Source organism: Acomys minous, assembly GCF_964271855.1.
Source record: "Acomys minous genome assembly, chromosome: 12".
Classification (NCBI taxonomy): domain Eukaryota; kingdom Metazoa; phylum Chordata; class Mammalia; order Rodentia; family Muridae; genus Acomys; species Acomys minous.
Window position 1 is genome coordinate 17,560,163 of NC_140493.1, and position 26,825 is coordinate 17,586,987.

Below are 26,825 nucleotides of genomic sequence, written 5' to 3' on the forward strand. Positions count from 1 at the left end.
CGGTCTTAAGAATGAATTTTTAACCCCATTTTCTTCTCCAGGAAAATCTAATGTAATGGATGCACTTAGTTTTGTAATGGGAGAAAAAACAACAAATTTAAGAGTAAAAAGTATTCAAGAACTTATACATGGAGCACACATTGGAAAACCTGTTTCTTCTTCTGCAAGTGTAAAAATTATATATGTAGAAGACAGTGGAGAAGAGATAACATTCACAAGGATTATCCGAGGTAAAGTGTGTGTGTGTGTGTAAATTTTAGTTCAGGATCTGATTGACTGTTCTTTCTTTGAAGTCTGGAACTTATCAATCACTGGCATAATGAGTACCAGATTCTTTTTCTTAGAAGCAAATAAACAGAACCTGGTTTATTTCCTATTAAGACTTTTGTTTAAGCACACTCACTTACTCATTACTCTTTCTGTTTAAGTAACATTTGTTGTTTTGTTTTTGAGACAGAGTTTCTCTGTGTAGCATTGGCTGTTCTGGAACTCTCTTTGCAGACCAAGTTGGCCTCAAACTCACAGAGATCTGCCTCTTGAATGCTAGCATTAAAGGCATGTGCCACCATGCCCAGTATCAAGTAACATTTTTATACTTGGACATTTGCTTAAGATGAAGGAGAAAGCCTACCTCTAAGATATATCTGAGACATCATAAAACTCTTTCCTCAGCTTCTCTGTGTTTGTTTTCTTAGTAATTACATGTTTATTGTTGTCTTATATACAACTAGGAGCTACTTGAATAAAATGTTTATTGTTATTTATTCATGAATTCCCTGTGTTACTCTAATAAACTGTTATGGTTCATCTGCAGTAAATATATCATGCTCAGACTGTATTTTATTATTTTTACTTGTTGCTGTTTTCTTTCTATTTCACTAAAATATGCACTCCCACCCTTCTTCCCTCCTTTACTCCCTTTGACAGGACCTCGGTATGTAGTCCAGGCTAACCTTTGACTAGTGATCCTATTCAGGCTCTCAAGTGTAGGTATTGCACACATGCACTACCATATCTGACTTGACTACATTTCTGAAGTATGAAAACTGTATTACTAACTTAAATTATATATATATTTTTTTTGTGTGTGTGTGTAGTAGAAATGTAATTTAAGTATTTTTGCATTTAATTATTTGGAGTCCTCATTGGACAGTTTTCTCATTTCCTTTTGGACATTTATTGGTTGTGATGGACTCTCAGTGTGTTGTTAACACAAGCTCAAATGATCCTCCTCAGATACTGGAACTATAGGCCATGTCACCATACATAGCCTTTAGCTTTTTAACTGAGAATTCTCTATTTCAATACCTTTTTTTCTTCACTGTAATAAAATTTAGTAATGCCTGCAGAGTGTGGTGGCTCACACCTTTAATCCCAGCACTCAGGGAGGCAGAGGCAGAGGCAGAGGCCAGCTTGGTCTACAAAGCAAGTTCAGGACAGCTAGTGCTACACAGAGAAACCCTGCTTGAAAACAAAAACAAAAATTTGTAATACCTTCCCCTGCAGGAAGAAACATTTCATCCTTCTTTCTAGTCCATTTATTTCACTCCTTTCAGATATCACTGTCTCACATTGTAGTTATTTTATTTGAATAGTTTGCTTATATCTTTATGATATGAACTCTTTGAGATCAACCTCTTGTTGTTGTTGTTGTTGTTGTTGTTGTTTTTTCAAGACAGAGTTTCTTGTAGCTTGATTGTCTTAGACTCACTTTGTAGACCAGGCTGGCCTTGAACTCATAGTGATATCTACCTGCCTCTGCCTCCTGAGTGCTGGGATTAAAGGCATGTGCCATCGTGGCTGTCCCAGATCAAGCTCTTTTTAATCTGTTACTACTGTGAACTAATCTTTAGCATATAATATATATTGTTTGTTGAGTAATTAAATGAGCTTATTTATAGTTGTATTGGTTATATTACTGTAAAGCCAGCCACTTCAATTAAAAAACACATGTTGTAACAGTTTATTTTGTTTATTTCAGGGGCAGGCTCAGAATTTCATTTTGGGGATAAACCTGTGAGTCGTTCTATGTATGTAGCAGAGTTAGAAAAGATAGGCATAATAGTCAAAGCACAGAACTGTCTGGTATTTCAGGTAAGTAGTTGTACTCATGTATTTGACTCATTTTAAAAACATGTTACCACACTTTACATGCTGTTGTGCTTTACTCTTGCTAATAGGGAACTGTAGAGTCAATATCCATGAAAAAGCCCAAAGAGAGAACCCAGTTTTTTGAAGAAATCAGTACTTCAGGAGAGTTTGTAGAAGAATATGAGGCAAAGAAAAAGCAGTTACAAAAAGCTGAAGAAGATGCACAATTTCATTTTAACAGGAAAAAAAATGTAGCTGCGGAACGGAAGCATGCAAAAATAGAGAAAGAAGAGGTAAGGTGGCCTAAAGTTGTCACCAGTTAATAAATGCATAAGTACATAACAAGAAAAATCCATTAAAAATTTATTAGCCAGGCATGGTACTTCACACTTTTAATTCCAGCATTTGGGAGGCAGAGGCAGGCAGATGTCTTAGTTTGAGGCTAGCCTGGTCTACAGAGCTAGTTCCAGGACAATCAGGGCTGCACAGAAAAAGTCTGTCTCAGAAACTGAAAAATTAAAAATAAACAAAACCCCCACTTTATTGGCTTTGCTCTACTAAAAGATTCCATCAGTGATATGAAACAAAGTCTAGCGTTCAGTAAAAATAAAAAAAAGATAAATAGTTTTTAACATTGTGTGTGTGTGTGTGTGTGTGCGTGTGTGCGTGTGTACGCACACATGCACATGCGTGTATGCATTTACGCACATGTTCAGGTTCTTGTGTGGTGTTAGAGGACACTTTGCAGGATTCAGACACTACATGATCCCTGGAATTGACTATCGGGCTGGGCAACAAGCACACTTAACTGATGTCCCATCTTGTTGCCACAAGATGAACTTTTTTTGGAAACATGTCTGCCATATAAAACAGTACAGCAGAGGTACTCAGCATTTTGTTTGTTTGTTTGTTTTTGGTTTTTTGAAACAGGGTTTCTCTGTGTAGCCTTGGCTGTCCTGTACTTGCTTTGTAGACCAGGCTGGCCTTGAACTCACAGCGATCTGCCTGCCTCTGCCTCCCTAGTGCTGGGATTAAAGGTGTGTGCCACCACTGCCTGGTGAGGTACTTAACACTTTTGGATCTTGATTCTTATACACTTGTAAAGGTTATTGAGGACCACTTAGAGCTTTTCATAACAAGTTACATTACCAATGTTTATTATATTTTATTTGTTTCAACTTTATTATAACTTTTTATGTGCATGTTTTGCCTAAGTGTGTATATGTGCACCATGTGCCTGATGTGTGTAGAGGCCAGACAGGGGCATGGATCCTCGGGAGCTACGTTTGCAAACTGGTGGGAGCTGTTATGTGGGAGCTGTACATCGAACCCCAGTCCACTGGGAAAGGAGCCAGTGTTCTTAAATTAAGCTAAACTATCTCTTCAGCCCAGTTTATTCTACTTTAAATTAAAACTCAGAAAGTTTTAATTGGTTAAGTTCATTTCATATTAATGTAGCTAACATTTTAATGAAAAATAAATACACCTATAAAACAAAGTAAAATAAAAACATTGTATTTTTTTTTATAATCTTTAATGTCTACCTAGAGAGAAAACAGCTGGATTCTCCAAACTTTTCTGATTTTTTTACATGGGTGATGTACTACAACTCAAGCTTTCCCAAAACCGTTTCCTCATTTTATTAATTCAGTGCCCCATTTAAATTAGTATCTCCTCTTTTTTTCCTGATCATATCACTAGTTTAGTTTCTTCTGTAACATATACTTCTATATAAAATTACATTGTTTGCTTTTTTAGTAGTCTTTGAGTCCTCTGCCCTTTATTAGAAAAACTGGAATATAAGCTTTATAAGAACTGGGATGGTTTAATCTAATTTCATTCTCTACTGTATTTCCAACACATAGGGCTGAATCTGACATGTAGTGCTCAGTAAATATTTGAGGTAATAAATGGAAGGTTGGATGTATTCCTCATTAAGAATATTGCTCTGAAAGCCAGGTGTGGTGGCGCATGCCTTTAATCCCAGCACTCGGGAGGCAGAGGCAGGTGGATTGCTGTGAGTTCGAGGCCAGCGGTCTACAAAGTGAGTCTATGACAGCCAAGGCTACATAGAGAAACCTTGTCTCAAAAAACAAAAAACAAAAAATAAAACAAACAAAAGAATATTGCTCAGTTTCTTTATATTGTGAAAGTGTGTATATGTTCTGTATCTTATTAGTAAAAAGGGTGATCAGTAAGTCAGAATATAGGATTCATAGCGTACTCAAATAGCTCAAACTTAAAACATTTTTATAAAGACAATTAGAGTATTCCAACTAACTGATTTTTTTTTCACAACACCCTTGCCAGGCATCTGTTTACAAGTTACTTGTGAAACTTTGTTCACTATGACCTCATCTCATGAGATGGTGGCTCAGTCCCTTGTTTTCTTTATTGGAAGTACAAATTGTTCAGGAAATTCTTTGCTCTTACCTCTTACCTCTTCTCTCCCCTCCTCCTCTCTCTTCCTCTGTCTCTGTCTCTGTTTCTCTCTGGGGTAGCCATCCCCTCCCCCTTTTCTTCTCTCCCCATGCTTCTTTAATAAACTCCATATTAAAAAAAAGAAAATTCTTCAAACCAGGCGTGATGGTACACACCTGTAATCCCAGCATTTGGGGAGGCAGAGGCAGGTGGATCTCTGTGAGTTTGAGGCCAGCCTAGTCTACAAAGTGAGTCCAGGACAGTCAAGGTTACACAGAGAGACCCTATCTTGAAAAACAAAACAAAACAAAAGCCAGGAAAGAAAGTGTACAAATTACTTTTTAGAGCAAGAATTTTACTTGGAATCATTGACTATAAAGCGACTGAGGATCTATTTATATAATATTCTTTTCAGTTTACAGTAAAGAAGCTGATTTCAGCAATGTAAAGGGACTTGTCTAACTTTCTGAGGACCCATGCTTACAGGTGCCACTTGTTTGTCACAATCTGGTCACAGAGTGCATGAATCCAGGCTCATCTCGTGGTTGTTGTTTTATTTTAGAAATATATCCAGAGACCTCCAAATAATTCTACTTTTATTAAAGAATATTTTTTCTTGACTGGATGTGGTGGTACACACTTGCAGCACTTGGGAGACGGACAGGACAATTGGGAGTTCAGGGTCATCCTCATCTGCATAGCAGATCTGAGACTACCTGGGCCACATGAGACCATGTTCCTTCCTCAAAAAAAAAAAAAAAAGAGAGAGAGAGAGAGAGAGAGAAATCAAGGAAGAGATAATTCTTTCTCTGACAAATTTCATTAGAGAGATGCTGCGCTAATACAGAAGTTGAGTTCCTGAACAGAAGCTTAAATGTATGCCTTCACTTTCTTTTGTCTATTTATAGGCAGAACGTTACCAAAGTCTCCTTGAAGAATTGAAAATAAACAAAATACAACTGATGCTTTTCCAACTGTATTATAATGAGGAAAAAATCAATGTTCTAAACACTGAATTAGAGCATATGGACAGGAATTTGAGTATTGTAAAAGACACTCTTTCTCACCATGAAGAGATAATTAAAGCTAAGAAAAAGGATCACGGAATGTTAACTAGACAACTACAGCAAACGGCAAAAGAACTAAAGTAAGTTTTAAAAATAGATGTTAGCAGTTGGGCTTTCAAATTTTTTTATAATGGCTTGGTGTGGTGGCGCACACCTTTAATCCCAGCACTCAGGAGTCAGAGGCAAGCAGATCTCTGAGTTTGAGGCCAGCCTGGTCTACTGAGCAAGTCCTGGACAGCCAAGGCTACACAGAGAAACCGTGTCTCAAAAAAAAATTATGATGTTTAATTTGTGTGTATGTCTGTACTTGTGCACCAGCCTATGCTTACCAAAACATCCTTGTGGAGGCCAGAGGACAACTGACAGAAGTCAGTTCTCTTCTTTGACTGTGTAGGTCCTAGGAATTGAACTCAGGTTTTATCAGTAATCTTTACCCACTGAGTCATTTCTCTGTTGAGTTTCATGTAAACTGAGAAAATATAATTGACACTTTAGAAGTTGGTATGTTTGAGGAGACAGTACTTGGAACTGAATTTAGAGCTTCATATTTGGTAGGCAAGTACTTAGCACTGACCTATATTCTCAGCCTAGAAATCAACTTGCAAAAATTTGTTTTCGAAAATCTCTCACAAAAACAAAAATTAGTATTTTATTATTGTATTGTTTCATTATTTTGTTTTGAACACAACATGTAGCCCTCACTGCCCTCAAACTCATAGAGATCTGCCTGTCTCTGACTCCTGAGTGCTGGGATTAAAATGTTCACTACTAGTCAGGCGGTGGTGGCGCATACCTTTAATCCCAGCACTCGGGAGGCAGAGGCAGGCGGATCGTTGTGAGTTCAAGGCCAGCCTGGTCCACAAAGTGAGTCCAGGACAGCCAGGGTTACACAGAGAAACCCTGTCCCAAAACACAACCAACAACAACAACGAAGTGTTTACTATCGTCGCTGGTGGAAATTGACTTTATTAAACGGACATTTTAGTTTGAAATACCTCAAATACGCATTATAAAGATAGTACTTTCCGTCCATATTCTCATGCTATTTCTTCTACTACTAGCATAATACATTAGTATAGTCTATAGATGCAAGAAGAGGGAGAGTTGAATAGTAGGAAGCACAGGGTTATTTTTTTTAAGTGGTTAGACTATGAATTTGTCAAAATCACCAAGAGTGAACCTTAATGTAAATAAAAATTTTAGAACTAATGTAGTAGAATGCAAAATGTGACAAAAGACTTAACTATATTACAGATGTGTTTAACGTTATTAATGGAGTGAGAAGAGAAAGTGGTGGCTTAAGTAAATTTTAGAAGATTTTAGATTATTTGTGAATTTGTGCTAAGTATGGGTGCCTCTGGAGACCAGAGGTGTCAGATCCCCTGGAGCTAGAGCTAGAATTACAGATTGGTTATGAGCTATCCAGATAGGTGTTGGGAAATTGAATCTGAGCCTCCCTAAGAGTACTGAATTCCTAAGCCATCTCTCTAGACCCCTAGCCTTAGTAATTTTGAAATTCATAGATTTTTACAAGAAGATAATTACACAGAAGCACTGTAGTCTAGGTATAAAATTGTTTCTCAAGAGGAAATGGGCTATATTTCAAGACAGGGTTTCTCTTTGTAGCTCTGGATGCTCTGTAGACCAGTATGGCCTTGAACTCATAGAGCCCTGCCTGCCTCTTTGCTGGGATTAAGGGCATGGCCACCAATAGCAGCAACCTCTCCTCCAGACTCTTCATAGTTCTGTTCTTCTCTGGCAACTACCCATATACCTAACAATCTCTGCAAGTTAATTTTTAGAATTTAATTTTGAGTTTTATTTTATCAAAGTTACTTTCTTTTTGGCTATGCTTGGTCCATACTTTTATTCCCAGCACATGGGAAGCAAAGACAGGAAGGTCTCGGCACTCAGGGCCAGCTTCGTATACATAGCTAGCTCCAGTCCAGCCAGGGCTACACAAATGAGACTTTGTCTCTAAAAAATAAAAATAAATAATAAGTTAATTACTTGCCTTTATATGTTAAAATAAATATAAAAATATTTTTCCTTTTTAGAGCTCTTGAAGCAATTTTAAATCAGAAGAGGCCTCAGTACATTAAAGCTAAAGAAAATACTTCTCACCATCTCAAGAAATTGGATTTGTCTAAGAAATTGAAAACAGACCATGAAAAACAATGCTCTAAGCAGGAGGATGACATACGCACCTTAGAGGCAGAACTGGTTGATTTAGATAGCGCATGGAAAAGTTTTGAAAAGCAGATGGAAGAGAAAATCCTACACAAAGGGCGAGACATTGAATTGGAAAATAGTCAGGTAAAAAAAAAAAAGAATTGGAAACATTCTTTATTTTTTCAGTTTCTCTTTTTAATTAGGAAAATTTAAAGATACCTCTCTGATAGTTTATTGAGATTGTCTCTAGAATGTAAATTGTAGGAATTTAAATTTCTTTAATCTGTTCACAGAATCTGAATTTAATCTTGGAACTAAGCTATTTTTCCTTCATATAGTTAGATGGTGGTGTAGCATTTATGAGTTAATTAAAGCCTATTACCATCTGGAATTATACTGTAATAAAAGTTAGGTAATTGCTACTATTTTAAAGGTAAAACAGTTATCTCTTGGCTATTATATAAACAAAGAGAAGATATATATATAGCTATGAAAAGATTTAATTGACAGGAGAAACTAATATGGTTTTAACTGTTTAGTGATAAGTTAATAGTGTTATACAGTATTTAAGATTAAAATTATTAATCAGTAAAACATACAGCTAAACTAAAAATGTATAATTCAGTTTTTAAACATTCTTTCAATTAAAGTGTCATTAGTCTCTTTTGTTGAGTTATGCTAATCTTGTATCACAATATACATAGAGCAAAATAATTGTGACTTGGGAAATAAAATACCATTTTTTCCAGATGGGCTTTTTTTTCTGGATTTTCTGTCAGGGACCTTATTATAAAGTTAGTCTTTATTATTCTGTTGTTCTAGCTACAGAGTTTTTAATACAGAGATTTTCATTTTAGGTTCATATATTTTACTGGAGAAGATGGCTAGTTATTATGTAATTTGTAAAAAGATTTGGATGAGAACAGGATGTCATATAAATAAGTTCATTTTGGTTAGTAATGTGTCAATGCTGTTTATATAGCTGGAGCGTTACAAAGAACTTAAGGAGCAAGTAAGACGGAAGGTGGCTATAATGACACAACAGCTGGAAAAACTGCAGTGGGAACAGAAAGCAGAAAAAGAAAGACTGGCATTTGAAAAGAGGAGGCATGGAGACACTCAGGTACCATGGATCATATAGTCATAGTTTAGAATTACTTGCAGTGAGGTGTTACTCCCTTTTATTACCTTTGCAATATATAAGTGGATTTCTATTGAACACAAACTTTAAATTCTGAGTGGCTGGTATCATTTATCTTAGTGGTAGAACACTGATGTCCTGGTTTGATTTCCCAAGCATAGTAAAATAAATTCTGGATTCTCTGTTGTTGTTAGGATGCTTATTTAGATGCACTTTGATAGTTAGAGTAGGTAGTGGCTTTGTTCGTGTGTTCAGGAAGTGTTTTCTGTGCATGTATATGGTGATGAGCATGGTCTGAGTATGCACTTAGTTCAGTAGAGTGCAGAGGATAGGGAGAGTGAGGACATTAAATACATTTAACTCTGTATCTCTGGGTCTTGAAGCTGTGGATTTGACTGAGGTTCAGCAATACTGATGGTAAAAATATGTTTACTGAACATTGTTTTATATACTTTTTGTTATTCCTTAAGCAATACAGTATAGCACCTATTTATATAGTATTTATACAGTGTCAGGTATTGTAAGTCTTCCAGAAAGGATTTAAAATATACAGGAAGATATATATCAATTATTTGAAAATACTCTGTCGTTATACATTAGGATTTGAGTATATGCAAATTAGGCTAACAATCATGGGTTCTGGAATCATTCCCCCACTTATCTGAGGAATGACTGTAGCCCAAGAGGAGCTAGTTCAGTCTATGTTGGGAACAATTGTTAAGATGGCATTATATTCTTCCTCAGGGTAAGGCAGGCTTGGCTTCCAGCTCATCTTTTGTTTATTAACTGTGTGTAATCTCAGCAAATAGCTAAATTATAGATTTCTCTGGGCTTTACATTTTGCAATTGTGTATACAGTAAGAATAGGTATGTCAAACTCACAGTGAAAGACAAACTCAATAGTCACTCCCTCTTAGTGTTTCATGACTCCAACTGAGCGTGGTGGCCCACACCTTTAATTCTCAGCACTCAGGGAGGCAGAGGCAGAGGCGGAGACAGGCAGATCTCTGTGAGTTTGAGGCCAGCCTGGTGGTCTACAAAACGAGTCCAGGACAGCCAGGACTACACAGAGAAACACTCTGGAAAACTTAAAAAAAAAAAAGTTTCATGACTCCTTTTCTAAAGCCTAGGGATTAGGTATAAGATTATTGTTACTGCACTCTCAACAATAATAGTTCATATTGTACATTATGAAGTTTCTCTGAGCTGCCCTGATATTTGTGTATATAGCATGCTGAGTATTGCTGTAAGTTCATTTTGTTGTTGTTTCTAAGCTTTGGTTTTTCTTTTACTTCTATTTATTAATTTGGTGATCTATTTAAACACTGCAGTAAAATTTTGAACATCTAGCGCTCAGACCTTCAAAACTTCAACAATGTGTTTTTCTAGCTGCTACTTCAGGTTCTTCAGTTTGAGTGTTGAACAAACATCTCAAACTTAGACTCCAAATTGAACCTCTGATCTTCTCACCAAAGTATGTTCCACAGTTTTTTCTCCACTACAGTTATGACAGTTTAGTTTTACTAGTTGCTCAGGTCAAAAATATGAGCTAGGCTTTAGCCCTCTTTTAGGAAACTATTAGTTTTACCTTGAAAATATAAAAAGAATCTGATTACTATTAGGGTTCCGGTGATCTGCTGAAGAAAGACCTCAAGGCAGTATGCAAAAACAGTGTTTTTATTCTAGCATGCTAGGATTGCCTCTCTCCTCTAGAGGGCGACCCCAAAATGAGCACACAGGCTCAATTCATAGACAGTTGGAGGGATCTGTGACTACAGAATTGAATCAGAGTGTATGAGGGGATTCAGGACTGGCTGTTTGTTTAGTTATTGGGGACTTTTAAGTCACTGAAGTTTTGGATCTTACTCAGGAGTTGGCCTTTAATTTGACTGGATGTGGCCAGCTGTGTTCTTTACCAAGGCCATGAAGTAATAAAAACATGGCATCTAGTCATTTTGTTCTAGAAGCTGATGAGCTGGCCATAACTTGTGTGTGTGTGGTTTTTTTTCCCTCAGGAATTGTTAGAAACTTGGCCTAGTTAGGCAGGGTGAAAATCTGAAGCCTGTCATGGAGTTGGTCTAGTCAAGCAACTAGGATCATTGGGGTGCTTGGGTCCCTGATGTCCCTGACATTGGGTCCATTAAATTACTTTTTCTCATTTCTACTGCTACCAATCTTGTCCACGTCACCAAATTTTTTGTTTGAATCCGTTCGTTAGCCTACCAGCTTTCTTGGCCACCACTCTTGATCCTATACCGTAGTCTCAATATAGCAGCCAGTAATGCATTAACCAAGTCAAATCATGAAATTGACTCTTAAATCCTCCAGAGGCTTCCCAGTGACACATAAAGGTTTTACGTCAAAGTTCTTAAGTAACCTACATGGACATACCTGATTTGTTGCTCAGTTTTTCCTCCTGGTTTCTTTTCTTTGATCTGCTGTATTAGCCTCCTGGGACATTACAAACATGTTTCTTCATGAGAGTTTGTATTTGCAAAAGCAGTAAATGCTTTTAATCACTAAGCTGTTTCTCTAGCCCTGAATGGACTTTTCCCTTTCCTTTATGAGGCAGTGTCTCACTATGAAGCCCTGGAACTCACCATGTAGACCAAGCTGGCTTCGAACTGAGAGGTCTGCCTTTATTAGCCCTCTGAGTACTGGGATTAAAAATGTGTACCACCACACCCAGATCGAGTGGAATTATTAAGTGAGATAGTAGTTGGGCTTCTTCTTCTTCTTTTTTTTTTTTTAGACAGGGTCTCTCTGTGTAGCCTTGGCTGCCCTGGACTCGCTTTGTAGACCAGGCTGGCCTCGAACTCACATCGATCTGCCTGCCTCTGCCTCCCAAGTGCTGGGATTAAAGGCGTGCGCCACCACGCCCGGCTAGTTGGGCTTCTTAATGTCTACATGTGCCTTCCATCAGAAAAGAAAATGTCTTGCCCTATTTTTTTGGTGTGTATGTAGGAGACATGTACATGTATGTGCAGGTGAGTTCATGTGCCTGAGTGAATTGTTGCCGAGCCCAGAAGAACACAAGTATCTTGCTCTATCACTCCTAATTTCCTTGAGACAAAGTTCCTTACTGAACCTGGAGCTAGGCTAACAGCCAGCAAGCTCTAGCAATTGTCCTGTCTATGTTCCTGTAGCACTAGGATTACAGGTATCCACAATCACTCCTGACTTTATGTGGCTACTGGGGATTTGAATAAGGTTCTTGTATCTGTGTAAGCCTTCTGAGTCATCTCTTCAGCCCATCTTGCTCATTTTTATAACTCCAGCATCTAGCACAATAAATATTGGCTTCATGGATTATCATCAGTTAGATGGAAGAAGGGTTAAAGGCTAAAAATCTGAAACCAAGTCGGGCATGGTGGCACACGCCTTTAATCCCAGCACTTAGGAAGCAGAGGCAGGTGGGTCACTGTGAGTTTGAAGCCAGCCTGGTCTACAAAGCTAGTCTAGGGCAGCCAAAGATACACAGAGAAACCCTGTCTGGAAAAACAGAAACAAAAACAAAAAAAATCTAAAACCAGTTGGAGACTACCCTCCCCACCCATCCAGTTTCCCTTTTCATGGTTTCATTTATAGCCCTGGTTAACTAAATGGGAAATTCAAAAATTAAACAATGCACAAATAACTTGTTATGTTTTTTGTTTTATTGTTGTTATAAGTATGATTGGTAGATTTGCATAGGAGAAAGCATAGTATATTTAGGTTTCAGTACTTTGTGTGGTGTCAGGCATCTTAGAACTTGACTTTTTCAGATGACAGATTCTGCTGCTCTGCAGTATTTAGATTTAATGATAAAAGGCAAATAATGCAAGATTTGCATGAAGTTCTATTCTTGTGCCTGTTAGTTGCCTTGTTGCCCTGTAGGTTCGTATTAGGTTCTTACATCATGGTAATACTTAATTACTCTGTTGTAATAACTTACTTTCTTATGGACAGGAACTCTATCCCATTCATTATTATATCTCGAATTACTACCACATAGTAACCAGTGAGTGGACATTTACTGAATGAATTAGTTTGAAAGCTAGATATGAACTGTATATGTACTTGAAAATAATGTTAGAAGTTAAGAGCACTTGTCATTCTTTCAGAATTTCTTTCCCAGCACTTACATGGTGGCTCACAATAACTATAACTTCTGTTCCAGAGGATCTGACAACCTCTTATGTGGGCACCAGACATGAATGTGGTATATATATACATACATGCAGGCAAAATACTCATAAACATAAAATAAATCAAAAGAAAAATGTAAAAATAATATACTTAAAGTTTGAATTTACCAGTAAAATCATAGGAGACCAAATATTTAGCAAAATATATTAAGAATTGATTCCCAATCTGTTTGATGTAAAAGCTTTAATCATGTGGCATTTTTAAAATTAAATTTTTCTTTTATATTTTCTCTTAAAATTTTATTACATTTATTTATATATTTCTGTGTGTACATGTGCTTGCCCAAGCACACTGATGTACATGTATAAATCAGAGGACAATTTGAGAGAGTTGACACTTTTCTTCTCTTATGTCCTGGTGGTGAACTCAGTTCATCAGGCTTGACACCAAGCACCTGCTAAGCCATCACACAAGACCTAAATATTTTCATATAACCATATTGATACATTTCAAACTTTTAACAGATTATAACAAAATTCTAGATATGTCAGTTTATTGGTTTGTAGTGTTATAATTGATTTTAGATTTATTTGCTATTGTAGGGAAATCTAAATCAAATAAAAGAGCAAATAGAAGAGCATAAAAAACGAATAGAGAAGTTGGAGGAATATACAAAGACATGCGAGTGAGTAGAAAAACAATCTTTGCAGCTTTTTCATATCTAAATGATTCAGTGTATTCTCTAAATAATGAATGAATGTTTCTATTGTGTGATATTCTTACTCCATTGTCTTTTATTTCTTTGTAGATTGTTAAAAATTATACTTAACACATGGTAAATATGTTTTAAAATAAAAATAAAATGAATAAAATCTTTAAAATTTGAAAATATAAATGTATAGCTCTTAAAACTTAAATCTTGTTTTGGTATTGATATTTCATAAGTAAATAATGGATTCTGGAGGTTGAAAAGGTCACTCAGTGAGTAAGAACACTGGCTGCTCTTCCAGAGGACCCAGGTTTTATTCAAAGCCCCCACGTGGTGGTTGGGTTCACAACCATCTGTAATTCCAGATCCAGGGGATCTGATACCCTCTTCTGGCTTTCATAGATACAACATGTTTACAGACACACATGCAGGCTAACACTCATACACATAAAATAAATCTCAAAAAATTAAAAAATAGTAGAGTTGTGTCATGAAAACTAATACATAGTATTTAATCAACCACTAAGAAATTCTAGTTGACTTTGCATTGATACTATTAAGCATGTGATAATTGCTCTGGTTAATACTGATCTATGCTTAGTCTTGTAGTAACCAGAAATATTTATTTTCAAATGAACAAATAATGATCAAAAGCTCTTTTGCCTGTTTAGGGTTGAGTGTGGTTTTATTTACTTACTTTTTTAAAAAAGATTTTTTTTATTTATTTATTTAATGTGTATGAGTGCTTTATCTGCATGTATACTTGCATGGCAGAAGAGGGCATCAGATCACATTATAGATGGTTGTGAGTCACCATGTGATTGCTGGGAATTGAACTCAAGACCTCTAGAAGAGCAGACAGCGCTCTTAACCACTGAGCCATCTCTCCAGCCCCTATTTACTTACTTTTTAATTGATAGAGCTCTACTCCATTTTCATAAAGTGCCACACAAGACTGTTCTAACCAGTTACTTCTCGATGTTTTGGTTGTTACTCTCATTGTTATGTTGTAGGGACTGCTTGAAAGATAAAAAACAGCAAGAAGAAGCCCTGATGAAAGAAATTGATGATACCAAATCAAGAATGTCTGAAGTTAATGAAGAATTGAGTGTTATTAGAAATGAATTGCAGAATGCTGGAATTGATAACCATGAAGGAAAACGTCAGCAGAAAAGAGCAGAAATTCTAGGAAACCTTAAAAGACTTTACCCAGATTCCGTGGTAATTAGAAGGAATTTTAAAGGCTATGCGCTCTCATTTCTAAAAAAGAGTCTCCATACTTTTGATTGGAAATATACCATATACCTGTTGTAAAGAAACAGAATTATTTTAGAAATGTTATATTTTATACTGAAAATATAGTAGTAAATAGAGCAAAAGGTAAATTTGAAGTTAAACTTTTGTTTAAATTGTATATGTAAGGAAGTATTGAAAAGAAACATTTACATGAACACAGCAACTAGCTAGTATACATGATGGCTAATTTCCCCAAAGGAAACATAGTATGAAGTAGGTTTAGTCCTCTCAACTCAAATTCTTCATGATTTTTGGCAGGTATCATTGCCATATTTTCATTTTCTGACTGTATCTAGTAGTATTTGTGTGTGTGTGTGTGTGTTACGCTGGGAACTGAACCTAGGGTCTCGTGTATGTGAGGCAAGCATTCTACCAACTGAGACATGTATCCTTAGGTCTTTGGTTTTCTTATTCTCCAATTATTACTTTCAATTATGGATAACAGTAGAGAATTGGGGCTAAGCTGCTGAATCTAGTTTCCTCTATTCATAGCAAAATGATACAACTTTATTTTTTATTTAAGAAAAAAAAAAACCACTAGTTCAGGCTGGAAAGAGGCTCAGAGGTAAGGACACTGACTGTTCTTCCAAAGGTCCTGAGTTCAATTCCCAGCAACCACATGATGGCTTATAACCATCTATAGTGAGAGACCTGGTGCCCTCTTCTGGCATGCATGCACATATATAGGCAGAACACTGTATAAACAAACAAACAAGTCTTTTAACCCATTAGTTCAGCGATCATATCTAACGACAATTGTGCACATTTCTTTTTCAGAGATGGAGAAAGGGCTGGAGAGATGGCTCAGCAGTTTAAGTATAGAATTGCTTGTTCAGAACTCTGTAGAAGCCAAACTGGTTAATTGACTAAATTCTGCAAATTCTTATCTAGTATTCCTTAATTTGACAGAAGCACAGCTATGTACTTATTTCCTTTTCCAAGTGGAGGGAATAGATTTTAAAAACTAGAAAGTCAGGGGAAACCTCTAGTGCTCTCTCAATGAAAAAAAGACTCCAGGGTTCCTCATTAAGCTGAGAGGCCATTTTGAATCACTCCTACCAAATAAGGTGTATTTTCCTACACAGGATAGAATCACCTTAAAACAGGATGCTAATTGACAGAGACAGAGAGAGATTGAGATTTCAAACTGTATATTTACAAAGCATCAGCTGAGCCTTCATATTTCCTGTCCTCCATGAGAGTGAGTAAAGCAGGAATATGGATTCAGTCATCCATTGTTCAAAGAAGGCACTGATTCATTCTGTGGGAAAGCAGTCAAGAGGTTGTCCACTATAGAAAATTAAAGTTCTCAACAGCAGTCCACATTCAATAAAGAATTCAGATGAATTTGAATGGGACTGTTAGATTGAACATATGAATGTTATATAATTATCTATGATGTTTTGTTACATTAGAGAAGAATAAATTATATATTTCTCATTAATGTATTTATTTTCTCCTGTTTTGAAACCTTCTAAGTTTGGAAGACTGCTTGATCTGTGTCATCCTATTCATAAGAAATACCAGCTGGCTGTGACTAAGCTTTTTGGCCGATACATGGTTGCCATTGTTGTAGCCTCAGAAAAGGTAGCAAAAGATTGTATTCGATTTCTGAAGGAAGAAAGAGCTGAACCTGAGACGTTCCTTGCGCTAGATTACCTTGATGTAAGAAATTTTAATGTTTTATATTTATTAATTACCAAATATAATGTCTTTACCACTCCAAACTGGCAGCTATAAGATAGGGGAGGAGTGGGTAGTAGTGGTGTAATGTGGATACCTGTTAGCCAGTCATCAAGTGGCTGGTAAATAATATTAAGTAACTGCTATCTTTCGTGGTTCATATTAGTTTTTCCTAATCTAGTTTTGCTGCAATTCTTAGTGTCTGAAGTATAATGTTCTGCCCACTATCAACAATATGTTCTGTTTTGTAACACAGTATAAGAACTGGATTTAAGACATAAGTGTTGGTAAATGGTAACTCAGGTGTAAGTATCTGGTCCTGGATTGTGCAGAGCAGGTGAAATTTTGAGTCTTAAGGTGTGCATCTTGAAATACATTAACATATCTAAATCTAAATCACTGAACTGGAAAGGAACTTCGTCATTGCTATCCTTTAGAGATTCTTTTTGTTGGCAACTGAAGAAAATGTTCTGTTTAGTTCAGTGGTCTGAACTCTGAACCGCAGGCAGAGTGCAGAGTGGTTAAAAGCATAGAACCCAGTCGCCAGGTGTGGTGGCACCACCTTTAATCTCAGCACTCAAGAGGCAGAGGCAGGCACACTACTGTGAGTCTACAAATGAAGTCCAGGACAGCTAGGTCTACACAGAGAAACTCTATCTTGAAAAAGAGTGCAAGCCCCTAAGTAGCCCTACCAGGTGGTTCTTAAGTTTTCTGTACTTCTGTTTCTTCATTTGTGAAGTTAAGGAATAAATTGTCACTGTGTTGGACTGTTGGACGGGATCTTCACTTGGCAAGGTGCCTGCACAGAGGAGTATGGTCAACAAATGCTAACTGTGTTACATGAGGTCAGACCCACCTTTTGTGCTTCCATAGCTTTGCTTATGCCTATGCTCACAAAAAGAATTTTACTCTTAATTTATTTGCCTGTTAAAAATCTTTTCATTAACTGGGTGTGGTGGCGCACACCTTTAATCCCAGCACTTGGAAAGCAGAGGCAGGCGAATCGTTGTGAGTTCGAGGCCAGCCTGGTCTATATAGTGAGTCCAGGACAGCCAAGGCTACACAGAGAGACCCTGTCTCAAAAAACAAAACAAACAAAAACAAAAGAACAAAAAAAATATTTTTGTTGTTTTGCTTTTTGGGACAAGGTCTCACTGTGTAGGCTTGGCTGAACTGGAACTCACCCTATAGACCAGGCTGGCTTCAAAGTCTTAGAAATCCACCTGCCTCTGCCTCTGCCTCCTGAATGCTGAAATTAAAGGCATGCACTACTATCATGTTTGATAAAAAAAAATCATTTTTATTTGTTACTCATTTGAAAAAATTGTTGAGGCAAACTTGTATTTTATAGGAGAGTCCAAGTGATGGCCTAACAGTTAAGAATACTGGTTGCTCTTACAGAAGACCTTGGTTAGATTCCCAGTGCACCTGCATAGCAGCTAACAACCACCTTCAACTCCATTCCTAGGGTATCTGAAGTCCTCTTCTGACCTCTGTGGGAACTTTATGCATGCAGTACCCAGACATACATGCAGACAAAAAAAATACATACATGCCAAAGGACACCTGCATACACATACACACGCGTGTGCATGCATGCAGTTACAATAAATAAATGTAAAAAGATTATAAGACATTAATCGTAAAAGGAATATTTCTAGTACATAGATCTTAACTATTTAAGATATTTTTCTATGCACTCTTGCCATATGACATATTTATGTATATATGCATGTATATATTTGCCTTTCCCAAGTATAGATATATATACCTTTTAGTATTCATAAGGTTTTTGCTTTAACAGAAATATGTACTAGTTTTCAGTAATACTCAGCAGATACATTTATGACTATAGACAGAAACCTGAAAGTACATCTGTAATCTGAGAGCTGTCCTGATCATTTCTGTCTAGAGGGGTTTTTATTTTGTTTTTAGATCTAGAGTACTGTGCTGCTTTTGGGTACTTTTTTTTGTTTTGTTGGTTTTTTGTTTTGTTTTATTTTTTTGTTTTGTTTTTGTTTTTGTTTTTGTTTTTTTTGTTGGTTTTTCAAGACAAGGTGTCTCTGTGTAGCCTTGGCTGTACTGGACTCACTTTGTAGACTAGGCTGGCCTCGAGCTCACAGTGATCTGCCTGACCCTGCCTCCTGAGTGCTGGGATTAAAGACATGTGCCACCACCGCCTGGCTTGGTTACATATCTTAGTGGCTACTTCATTCTACTGTGTATTATGATTTAAAGAACACAAAGCACTTCTTATATATTATATTAGTGGCAGTTGAATCTGGAAGTTCTTTTTTCTGGCTTTTGACAAAGTTTTCATATTTCTGAAAAATAATACATGACATTGTTAACCCTCAGCTATACTGTGGGAAGAGTTTAATAAGCATTTGGTTTTTATTTTAGTGTAGCTAATATACCAAGTCTCCTTTTAACCCTTCAGATCAAGCCAATCAATGAGCGACTAAGGGAAATGAAAGGCTGTAAAATGATGATTGATGTTATAAAGACTCAGTTTCCTCAGCTGAAGAAAGTGATTCAGTTTGTTTGTGGAAATGGCCTTGTCTGTGAGACTGTGGAAGAAGCAAGACACATTGCATTTGATGGACCTGAAAGACGTAAGGTAGGAGACTTGACCACACTTGCAGCTAAGTTGAAGCAATATTTATAAGTGTGTTCTCTCCCCCTCCCCCGTTATTTTTAAAGGGGGTGGGGTGGGATTCCAAGACATGGTTTCTCTGTTAGAGCCTTGGCTGTCCCAGAACTCACTCCTTAAACCAGGCTGGCCTCAAACCCACAGAGATCCACCTGCCTTGGCCTCCTGAATGCTGGGATTAAAGTCATGCACCACCACCACTCAGCTTCCTGTGTCCTTTTTAATAAGGAAAACCAGCATAGGACAACCTAAAATGGTTTCAGTTGATGGTTTTCTGCTGTTGGCTCAGGCTGGCCTTGAGCTTGCTCTATATCTGAGAATAACTATAACTGTGGTCTTCCTGCCTCTGCCTCCCAAGTGCTGGGATTACAGACATGCACTATATCCCCAGTTGTATATGTGCTAAAGATTGAACCCAGGACTTTATATTTAGACAAGCACTGTACCAACTAAGCTACATCCTTAGCTCTTCTATTGAGTTTTATAAAATTCTGTACATTCTCTATATCACAAATTGGATTTTAGAAATTCACTTATTATGCCCTTGTTGATGCCTGTATTTTCCCTGAAATTTTTATATTTGAATAACAGGAAGAACTTTTGTTACTTACTTTATATTCCTTGTTCTTACATAATTTAATAAGAATATTTTATCCATTGAAGCTTAACACAATTGGATTTATAATAGCACAGTTTAGATGTTATTAAGTACTAATCCTTCAGTGCTGTGGTTTTTCTTTTAAAATAAACATTCTAAGGGCAGAGAAGATGGTTTAGTTGGCAAGAATGTTTCCTCTATAAGCATGCAGCCCTGACTTCAAATCCGTAGCACCCACATAAGCCAGGCATGGCTCCACATACCTGAACTCTAGCATTAGAGGGCAGAGACATTTGGATTTCAAAATCTAGCTGGTTAATCTAAATATCAAACTTCTAGTTTAGTGAGAAACCTTGTCTCAGAAACCTTGTCTCAGAAACCTTGTTTAGGCAGAAAACAATGTACATAAGGCACCCATATCCTGCTCTAGCCTCTACACGAGTGTATACGCACACATACATCCCCATACATATGCACACATACACACAAATATAGTTTCTCTTATGAACAGTTTGTATTTAGTTGAGCAATGCTAAATTATTGCTCATGTAATTAATAGTATTTTTTTTCGAGACAGGGTTTCTCTGTGTAGCCTTGGCTGTCCTGAATCACTCTGTAGACCAGGCTGGCCTCGAACTCATAGTGATCTGCCTGCCTCTGCCTCCTGAGTGCTGGGATTAAAGGCATGCACCACCACGCCCAGCCCAATAATATTATTTAATAAAGTATATCAGTACTTAAGTGCCTAAGCCATAAAATAAGACTGGTGATGCTATATAATAAGTGATTACTTATATGACTTTAAGTCCCTAACCTCTTAATTTTTGTTATCTAGAATTGAGACAATAACTCTATCATTAGATTGTGAAGCTTAAATTAAGTAACATTAGGCATAATGCTGCCAGAATGCTGAGCAAATAGTCCTTAGCAAGTGGTAGCTGTTTTATGATCAATTAACAGTTAATCTTGAATGTCTAGTATCAAAAATCAATACAAAACAAGCTATTCTTCTGAGGAGAATATCCATTCTTAAGTTGATCGTTTTTCTAACATTATTAATGCTATATACTTATAAAATAGCTTTTTGTTTTATGTATATGGGTGTTTTGCCTCTGCATGTATGTCTGTGCACCATGTGTGAGCTCAATACCCATGGAAGCCGGAAAAGGGTATCAGCTTCCTTGGAACTGGAGTTGCATTGTGAGTTCCCATGTGGATTTTGGGATTCAAACTTAGGTCTTCTGTAAGCAGCCAGTGCTCTTAACCACTGAGCCATCTCTCCAGCACCTATAAAAATTTTTAAAAACTGTATGTTCAGGAGTAGGGTATTGTGGCACACGCCTTTAATCCCAGCACTAGGGAGGCAGGTGCAGGCTGATCACTATGAACTAATTTGAGGCCAGCCTGGTCTACAAGATGAGTCCAGGGCAGCCAAGGCTACACAGAAACCCTGTCTTGAAAAACAAACAAAAAATTGTATGCTCAGTTATAAAAAGCCATTTGAGGATAAGGCCATTTGTCCCTTCATTTACCTCATATTTACAGTGTGTTTCTTTTTCACAACAACATGCTTTCTCATTATATTATATCTTGCTCTTAGTATTTAGAATTTTAATCTGTTTTATTTACGTGTCAACTATATTTCAGAAATGTACAAAAAAAGAACGAAAATTTTGTGTTGTAGGTTTGGTAAAACATTTTGGATAGATACCACAATTTTTTCTTGTTTGTTTGTTTGAGGCAGGGTTTCTCTGTGTAGCTCTGGCTGTCCTAGGACTCCATCCATAGACCAGGCTGGCCTTGAACTCACAGAGAGCCTCTGCCTCTTGACTGCTGGGGTCAAAAGTGTACACCACCATCGCCTTGCTTAGATAACATGTTCACAGAAATTCTCTCATCTGTAATTTGTGCTTTTTATTTCACATAGACTTCTATATTTTAAACTTTTACATTTCAAGTACATTACAAAATAATCTGGTTTATTTAAAAATAGTAGCATGTCTAAACTACATACAGTATGTACAAACAACAATGTAAATTTTGAATTTTTGCTAGGCATCGTGACACATACCTGTAAACCCAGGATTTAGGAGATAGAGGTGGGAGGGTTGGGAGTTGAAGGTCATCCTTGTCTGTCCAGTGTGTTGCAGGCCAGTTTGAACTACATAAGGCTCTGTCTAAAACAGAAAAGCTTCTCACGGGGCTGGAGATAGGGCTCAGCAATTTAGAGCACTTGTTGCCTTCCATAAGACCTGGGCTCAATTCCCAGCACCCACATAGTGGTTCACAACCATCTACAACTTCTATTATAGAGCATCTGATGCCATCTTTTATCCTCCACAGGCACCAGGCATGTACATGCACACGGTGCACATACATGCATACATACATGCAAAACATCCATGCACATAAAATTAAACCTTTAAAACTAGGAGGAAAAGATCCTAGCAAAAGAACAATATATAAGGCTGAGGGTAGAGTGCTTGCCTAGTATGCTTGACTAAGGCTTTTTTTTTTCTCCTTACACTCACCCTGACAAATGTACACTAATTTGTAACATGGTGCCTTAAAGGCATTTGTACATACAAATATTTCCAGGAAAAGAAGAATTTATGCACATGTTTTTATTATATCTGAGGAAAGCAGATGGAGGGCTAGGGCGAGTAACTTTTCTCATTAAGTAGCATTTCTAAAATATTGAAAACTGGGCTGGAAAGATGGCCCAGTGGTTAAGAGCCCAGAGTGCTCTTCCAGAGGACCCAGGTTCAATTCCTATCACCCACATGGCAGCTCTCAACCGTCTGTAACTCCAATTCCAGTCGATCAGATACCTTCACACCAATAAACATAAAACTAAAATTATTTTTTAAAATGTTGAAAACTGATTAATTTATTCCATTAAAGTACTCAATTAGAACACTATAAACTCTGGGCAAGTTTATACCTTGACTTTAAATTTCTTTCTATAGTCATTTTGGAGAATGCAATTGTTCTGGGGTATCCTAAGGTTATTAAGGTAATTTTCATAGTGTGCTAGTGACATATATCTCAGAATCTTCAAAGGATTATATAATGCAAATGATTTTATATTAAATATAGTTTTTGCTTCTCAGTATTATGTATGTTTGGAGTGAATATACAGCTTATTTTAAACCTCTGGTTGCTTTTATTTTGTTGCCTAGCCTTAGTAAAATGGGTTTTATATTTGTAGTTTATATTACTTCATAAATAAGTATTTTATTAGTAAAGTTAGGGAGCATTTTTGTTTTGGTTTTTTTAGTTTTTCGAAACAGGGCTTCTCTGTGTAGTCTTGGCTGTCCTGGACTCACTGTGTAGACCAAGCTGGCCTCGAACTCAAAAGCAATCCTCCTGCCTCTGCCTCCCGAGTGCTGGGATTAAAGGCGTGTGCCACCACGCCCAGTAGGGAGCATTTTTATGATCTACAAAATTTCAGCTGCAAAAAGTGTCTTAAAATATATTTCTCTAAGGTAAAATGTTTTTCTAATGCAGGCAGTAGCGCTTGATGGAACGCTGTTTTTGAAATCTGGAGTGATCTCTGGAGGGACAAGTGACTTAAAGCATAAGGCGCTATGCTGGGATGAGAAACAGTTACGCAGTCTAAGAGATAAAAGAGGCCAACTTGTCCAAGAGCTAAAGGTAAATCCTCATCATTAAAGTTGTGAAAAGTTAAGGAAAATAATTATGTAAAAACTTAAGTAATTTTCCTTATTAAAATAAGTTCTGTGAACTGCTTGTTTCCTGTACATATATACATATACGTGTGTGCGTGTGTGTGTGTGTGTTCTAGTTTTCTGAGACGAAGGGTGACTCTGGCTATCCTGGACTCACTGTGTAGACAAAGATTGCCTCAAACTCATAGATACACAACTGCCTCTGCTTCCCAAGTGCTGCGATTATACCAATACATCTGGCTTCCTATACACATTTTGTTTTAGGTATTGCTACCTGTTTTAAGTTATTTGTATAACTAAATTAGTACTTATACATATATGTTGTATATAATTTCTTTACATTTTTCAAAAAGAGTTTCAAAAGATTTGGCTAGGCATAGTAACAAGCACCTTTAATCTCAGCACTCTGGAGGCAGAGTCAGGTGGATCTCTGTGTTTCAGGCCAACCTGATCTACAAAGTGAGTTCTAGGAAAGGCAGAGTTAAATATTGAGACTCTGTCTCAAATAAATTGTATTAAAAGATTTATTTTATTATTTGTGTGCATGTGTGTACATATATGCAGGAGTGCCCAAAGAGGCTAGAAGAGGGCATTGGGTTTTCCTCCAGTAACTGGATTTACAGAAGATTGTGAGCCAACATGTGGGAATGGAACCCAAGTCTTCTGCAGTAGCAGCCAGTGCTCTTAACCGCTGAGCCATTTCTCCAGCTCCAAGTGTATAATTTGTGAATAAAATGTCAGTATAGACTCTTCATCAATATAGTAAGAGAATATATATCACTGTATAAAATTTATTCAAAACACATGGGGTTTTTGATAGCACACTTTGCTGACTGGTTTTATGTCAAACTGACATAAGCAAGAATTGTTTTGGAAGAGGAAACCTCAATTGAGGTTTACCATATTGATGTGTGGTATATTTTCTTAATTGGTGATTGATGTGGGAGAGCTCAGTTCATTGTGAATAGTGCCACCCCTGAGCTGTTGGTATTGGATGCTCTAAGCAAGCCATGAGGAGCAAGCCAATAAGCAGCACTCTTTCATGGCCTCTGCATCTGTTCCTATCTTCAGCTTGCTTCCCTCGTTGCATTCCTGCCCTGACTCCCCTCAATGATGGACTATTACCTAGAAGTTGAAAATGAAATAAACCTTTACTCAAATTGCTTTTGATCATGGTGGTTGTTGGTTGGTTGGTTAATTTGTTGCTTTTAGAAGTTTTCTGAGACAGGGTTTCTCTGTGTAGGTCTGGCTGTCCTGGCTCGATCAGGCTGGCTCGGCCTCCTGAGTGCTAGGATTAAAGGTGTACACCACCACCTTCTGGCAGTCATGGTGTTTTATCACAGCAATAGGAACCCTAATTAGGACACACTTGATAATGTAATCTAAGATATAATTAGAAAAGTTATATGTTTGTATATAGAAAAGGCATTTTATAAAATTCAATAGGTAGGCCTAATTAAAATACCAAGTTAAAGAGTAATTGTTTCAGAGCTGAAGAGATGTGTGATTAATATTCTTGGTTGTCAACTTGACTACATCTAGAATTAACTAAAACCCAAACATGAAGGGTTACATCTGCAAGGGAGTTTTGTTTAATTTGAAGTGGGAGTATCCATTCCTAATTCAGATCTTTGATGTGGGAAGACCCACCTCTAATCTGAACCACACCTTCTGCTGGAAGCCTATATAAGGGTATGGAAAAAGGAAGCTTCAGTATTTTCCAGCTTTCTCTAGATTGCTCTTAGCTCGCTCGTAAGTCCATCTTTTACTGGCGTTGAACCTACTTCTTTGGGCTTCTGGTGTATGCTGAAGACCAGGTGAGACATCCAGCCTTGTGGACTGAAGCACTACTAGATTCTAGGACCTTCCATTCATAGGCAGCCATTGTTGGATTAGCTGAACCACAGCCTGTAAATCATTCTAGTAAATTCCTTAGATAGATAGATATTTGTTCTGTAAGTTCTCTTGCTCTAGAAAACCCTGACTAATACAAATTTTGGTACCAGAAATGGTTCTAGAGAAACAGAAATATAAGTAAGAATATTTTAAGTATCTGGTATAAACTTTCAAATTTGATAGCACCTATGGTTACTGAATCCTCTTTTGGGAGCTTGGAGAGTCCTGAAAGTCCATAGTGTGAACAATTTTTCAAACTTAAGGAGACAAATGCATTTAATTACCCTGATAAACTAATTTTGAATGGCAACAGATTTGGTGAGTTTGTATACACAGCTTTGTACAGTTTGTGGAAAAATAAGGAAAATGATGATGCTGGTCTGTTGCTTCTAACATCTGTGGATAAATTGGCAAAGGAAAATAATGAGTTCTGAGATAAAATCAAACCATTTCTAGCATCTTGGGATATGGTGAAAGACAACAATGAACTTATTGATAAAATTGAATGGGTCCAGATGTACATTAACAGTCTAAAGATCTCTAAATGTTCTCTGGAAGAGGATCTTCTCTCCAGCAGCCACAGAACTCAAGTTGAAAAAAAATCAAACCAACATCTTTATTAGAAGATATGAATTACAGCAAAAATTCAAGTTCCAGCCTCAAAGAGTGTTGACAGTTAAAGCAGGTTATTTATTGGTAAACAATGGGATCCTGTAACTTGGAATAGGGCTGTATAGGAGGACCCTACTGAAGCTGAGAACTTTAATCCACCCTCTGAAGAAGCTATACAGCCACCTTTGAAATGTGACCTTTTCATCTTTGACTGACAATATTGATGTCCTTTGGAGCCCACAAATAGTTGCCTGTAGACCTGTAACCAGACTTAAGGCAAAGCAGGCTCCTAGAGGGGAGGTAGAAAGTAGTTCATGAATTGCACTACACTAAGAAAGAAGCTAACGATTTTGCTAATTCATTCAAGCAGAAGTCTAATATATGTGGAAATGGATTTTAAGGATATAGTATAATGATCAATGGAACACAAAACTAGATCAGGCTGAGTTTGTTGATATGGGCAGTTAGAAAAAGGGGGAGGGGTGTCAAAAGTTTGTTTGAATGGTAGCTGAAGCATTTTTCAAAAGGAGTTGGAAGTGCCTGGTATCCGTTAGCTTAGTGTTGACGAAGGGATTTTAAGGCTCAGGGAAGCTGCAGTGCACAAGAGAGTTACACGAAGAAGTTGCCTGAATGCCTATGATTTCTACTCCCATTAAAATACTCTGC

The 26,825-nt window shown here is 37.1% G+C and overlaps 1 protein-coding gene across 2 annotated transcripts in view; it reads left to right on the forward strand.

Annotated features, from left to right (window-relative positions):
• The window catches only part of SMC1B (structural maintenance of chromosomes 1B), a 69,868-nt gene that overhangs the window by 6,777 nt on the left and 36,266 nt on the right, over positions 1-26,825 (forward strand). Inside the window, exons 2-12 of one of the 2 annotated variants that reach the window (XM_084749765.1) lie at positions 42-230; positions 1,982-2,094; positions 2,181-2,384; positions 5,421-5,659; positions 7,637-7,895; positions 8,734-8,874; positions 13,623-13,705; positions 14,716-14,950; positions 16,505-16,690; positions 19,149-19,328; positions 23,470-23,616. In XM_084749765.1, coding sequence (XP_084605891.1) covers positions 42-230; positions 1,982-2,094; positions 2,181-2,384; positions 5,421-5,659; positions 7,637-7,895; positions 8,734-8,874; positions 13,623-13,705; positions 14,716-14,950; positions 16,505-16,690; positions 19,149-19,328; positions 23,470-23,616 — 1,976 coding nt within the window. The remainder of the gene's footprint in view (positions 1-41; positions 231-1,981; positions 2,095-2,180; positions 2,385-5,420; positions 5,660-7,636; positions 7,896-8,733; positions 8,875-13,622; positions 13,706-14,715; positions 14,951-16,504; positions 16,691-19,148; positions 19,329-23,469; positions 23,617-26,825) is intronic. The other variant, XM_084749766.1, reaches the window with a different exon arrangement.